This window comes from Chinchilla lanigera, unplaced genomic scaffold (genome assembly GCF_000276665.1).
Source record: "Chinchilla lanigera isolate Chin_1 unplaced genomic scaffold, ChiLan1.0 scaffold00123, whole genome shotgun sequence".
Classification (NCBI taxonomy): domain Eukaryota; kingdom Metazoa; phylum Chordata; class Mammalia; order Rodentia; family Chinchillidae; genus Chinchilla; species Chinchilla lanigera.
The window spans coordinates 922,899-926,525 of record NW_004955524.1 but is presented as its reverse complement, the minus strand read 5'-3'; the positions used below and the strand labels follow the sequence as shown (position 1 = coordinate 926,525).

Genomic DNA, 3,627 nt, shown 5'->3' with positions numbered 1-3,627 from the left:
GCCCGCGTGCTTCACCCGCAGCACGCGGCCCGGCTTGACCTCCACGAAGGTGTAGCCGTCGCCCGACTCGACGCTCTCCAGCGGCCCCACGGCGTTGGGCGGCGAGCCCAGCAGGCAGCAGAGGAAGCCCTCGGTCACCCCGGTCAGCATGGCGTGTCCTGGGGGGAGCGGGCGGCTCAGGGGCCTGAGCGCGGTGCGGGGCCGCACCCCAGGCGCCAGGGCCAGCCCACACGGAGCAGGCTAGCGCTGCTGGTGGCCCCACCCTCGAAGGCCTGGCCATCGCCCATTTCAGCAGGTGGCCGAGGGGTAGATGGGGGCCTTCCCGCAGGGGGCAACATCGTGCCAACGCCCCAGCCTTGAGGACCCCCCTTGCCAGTTAGGGCCTGCTAGGACCAGGTTTCCATTCATTCCTGTGACCTTTCAGTAACTCATTCATTCGTTCATGCACTCTTGCTAATTCATTCATTCCACTAATTTTGTTTGTTTCTTTCTATCTCTTTTTGTTTTTTCAAGACAAGGTCTCCCAGTGTAGTCCAGGCTGGCCTTGAACTCACTGTGTAGCCCAGGCTGGCCTCAAACTCAGGGCAATCCTCCTGCCTCAGCCTGCCCAGCGCTGAGATGACAGGCATGTGCCCCATACCCAGCTCTCCGAGGGCATTTTATTTTTTTTGAGGTACCGGGGATCGAACTCACGACCTTGCGCTTGCCAGGCAGGCGCTTATGCCACTGAGCTATATCCCCAGCCTGCGAGGGCATTTTAAATGCCCATCCCACCCCTGGGCTGCAGCTCTGAATCGACCCTCGAAGGAGGGGCGCTGGGAAGGGGAGGGGACAGGACCCAGCAGGCCTTGCTGGGTTTCCTGAGGCCTGGACGCGGGAAGAAGCTGCTCTCAGCACCCTGGGCTGAGGACCCCAGGACTTGGGGTCGTGCCACACGAGCTCCAGGGCTGGTGATGAGGATGGAGGCGGGGACCTGCTGGGGGCCTGTCGGGCTCCATCCCGGTCCCCTGGGTGCCTCCCCCGTGTCCATGGCAACCACAGGAGGTTACATAACTCCAGGAGGTACCCGCGCAGCGCACCCTCATTGCCTAGGGCCTACAGCAGGGACCAAGCCTGGTGCCCATCCCGGGCCCGGGTGCCACTGCGTGATGAGCGCCGGACACCCGGCCCGCGCCGGCCTGGGTGCAGCGCGGGACGCAGGCCGCGCGCGCGTTCGAGGGGGCCTTCGCCCGAGGAGCGCGACCCCAGGGAGCGCCAGGCCCCCTCCCCGGGTGCCACCATCCCTGCAGCGGGGTCGCAGCCCCCGCTGGGGCTCCGTGGCCTCCTAGGAGCCCCAGCGCGGCTTCGTGGACCCTCTGCCCCGAGGTGGAGCCCGCGGGGGCCCCGATGCGCCCCTCCGGAGGCTCACACCAAGCTCACCTCATCGAGGGCCCCGGGGCCCGTGGCTGGGCAGAGGGGTCCCGGGCGCGGAAGGCAGCGTCCGCCTGCGGGCGCCGTTTACATGGTGGCGCGAGGTCGGCCCGGGCGCGTCTACACTGGCGAGCACGGGCCGCGGGCGGTCAGCGCAGGGACATCCCGCCGCCACGATGGAGCAGCCAGCCCTTTAAATCCCTCCCCGAGGGGCGGGCCCTCCAGCGGACGGGCGGACACCTCGGCCTATCGCAGCCAAGAGCTCTGCTGGCCTAGTTAGATGTCCAATCAGAGCCGGCGATGCCACGATGGGGCGGGCTCTGGAAGCAACAGAACTGTCCCTTTTGGGGACTCAGCGCGGTGCGGGGGAGATGGGGCCTGGCCCAGGGTGTAGATGGGGTTACGGCCAGGGCCCTGAGGCCCCGACTCCTGCAAGAGGCCAGTCCCAGGCCCTTACCCTGAGCAGGGGTCTCCCCGGCCAGTCCCTGCCTCTGAACCCCCGGTGCCCTCCCAACGGAGCCCCCATTCCTCCTTTCTTGGAGTTGACCTTTTCATTCCAGAAACAGACGCCCAGATCTTTGCAGTTTCAGCGGGGAAACTGAGCTTCACAAAGGGCACAAGTCAAGCAGGAGCCAGGCTGGCATGTGCACCCACGGCGTGCGATGCCTGGTCCTGGACTGTTCTTTAGGAGGCGCAGGGGCTGTGGGAAGTTAGGTAGTGCATCGCACAACCAGCCGGGAACCGGTGCTTGCAGAAGGGGCTGGCGGCCAGCGGCACAAACCCCAGCTCTGAGGTCCCGCTGAGCCGGGCAGCCGCCCCGAGAGGGGGGAGCTGAAAGCCCAGGGTGCAAATCCCTCGCCTCTGCCCTTTGCTGAAGTATGACCTTGGCCCAGCCATCCCCTAGCCTCCGTTTCGTCCGCTCTGCTGCTGTGTCCCGTGCGAGACTGCTAGGCAGGCATCGCCCCACCGCCACGCCCGCGCACGCCGCGTGCCTCGCTGGCGCTGTGGTCGCGGCGCTGGCTGCTAAACAGGCTTCGGAGGACGACGGGTTAAGCGCTCCTCGCTGCTCGCTGGTGTTCAGCCCCTGGAATTTGCTGCCAGAGCTGGATTAGATCCAGCCACCCACTTCTGCCTACTGGGGCCCTCCTGGAGACTACACAGTTTATTCATGCAGGGGAAACGCTCCAAGCCGCCCGCCCCGAGGCGGCATATGCCGAGGATATGCTCAGGCCCGGCTGCTGCGGAAGCGAGCCACGGACAGCCCGAGCAGATCAGGGTTCAACTGGGATCAGGGACGAGGTTAGGAGATTTCTCGGGGTGGGGGATAGGTACGGGCAGAGAGGAGGGTGTGGCTGAAGTTCTGGAAGCCCGAAGCGAGGGCTTCGCCCGCCTGCGGGAGGAGCTGGGTATTTTTCCTGGGGCAATGGAGAGCCGAGGAAGACGTGTGAGCGGAGAAGAGTGCAGATCTGAGTTTAAAAAAAAATCTCCAGGGGCTGACTTGGGGTGAAGCTCGCCAAGGGCAATCCCGCAGCACACAGTCGTCAAGACTGAGGAACTGAAGCTCGAAGAGGCGCAGGGACTGCTTCAAGGACACGCCAGCTCGAGCTCAGTCCGCCTGGGCTCCCCGCCAAGGGGCGGAGATTTGGCTGCGGCCAGAGAAAGGCTGCCAACCAGCTGTGTGCCATCTGCCCAGCTCCTGCTGTGGGTGAAAAGACCAACCAGCCGTTTCCTGTGTCTGCCGCCAGCCAGCTGCGCCACAGCCGAGCCCCGGGCACCCTCTGTCGGTGAAAAGGAGGAAGAACTACAACTCCCAGTAGCACTTGGTGTCTTGCACGTACACGCAGGTCGAGGCGGCGCCGTTCGCCTGCCACCTATGGGTCAAAAGGGAAAACTGCGCCCCTGCTGTGGTGCGCAGGTGTAGAACTGCGGCTCTTGCTACGCCAGGACCAACTACATATCCCAGAAGCCTCTGCTCCGCAGCAGTTCCGGCCCGCGGGCGGCAGGGGCGAAGTGGACGGCGTGACCGCTGGCGGGCATGGCTTTCGGGCCCGGATCCCTGCTGGGCCCGGCCGGGAGATCGGCGGCGCTGCTGGGTGGCAGGTGAGTCCTCCCAGTCCGCCCCGAGCCTGGGAATGAGGGTGGTTCCGGGGCTGGCGCCAGCCTTCCGCCACCCGCGAGACCCGACGCCGCCGCGCGCGTTTGCGCAGCGCCGGTTGC

At 65.9% G+C, this 3,627-nt stretch overlaps 2 protein-coding genes across 2 annotated transcripts in view; one reads left to right on the top strand and one right to left on the bottom strand.

Moving 5' to 3' along the window:
- Positions 1-2,398, bottom strand: part of Abhd8 (abhydrolase domain containing 8) — a gene marked incomplete in the record, with an annotated part of 7,919 nt that extends 5,521 nt beyond the window's left edge. The window contains 2 exon segments of the mRNA XM_013507241.1: positions 1-158; positions 1,420-2,398. Of these exon segments, the coding sequence (XP_013362695.1) occupies positions 1-150 (150 nt within the window).
- Positions 2,399-3,418: 1,020 nt separating this feature from the next.
- Positions 3,419-3,627, top strand: part of Mrpl34 (mitochondrial ribosomal protein L34) — a 960-nt gene continuing 751 nt past the window's right edge. The window contains exon 1 of the mRNA XM_005409524.2: positions 3,419-3,510. Coding sequence (XP_005409581.1) covers positions 3,446-3,510 — 65 coding nt within the window. The 5' untranslated portion in view covers positions 3,419-3,445. The remainder of the gene's footprint in view (positions 3,511-3,627) is intronic.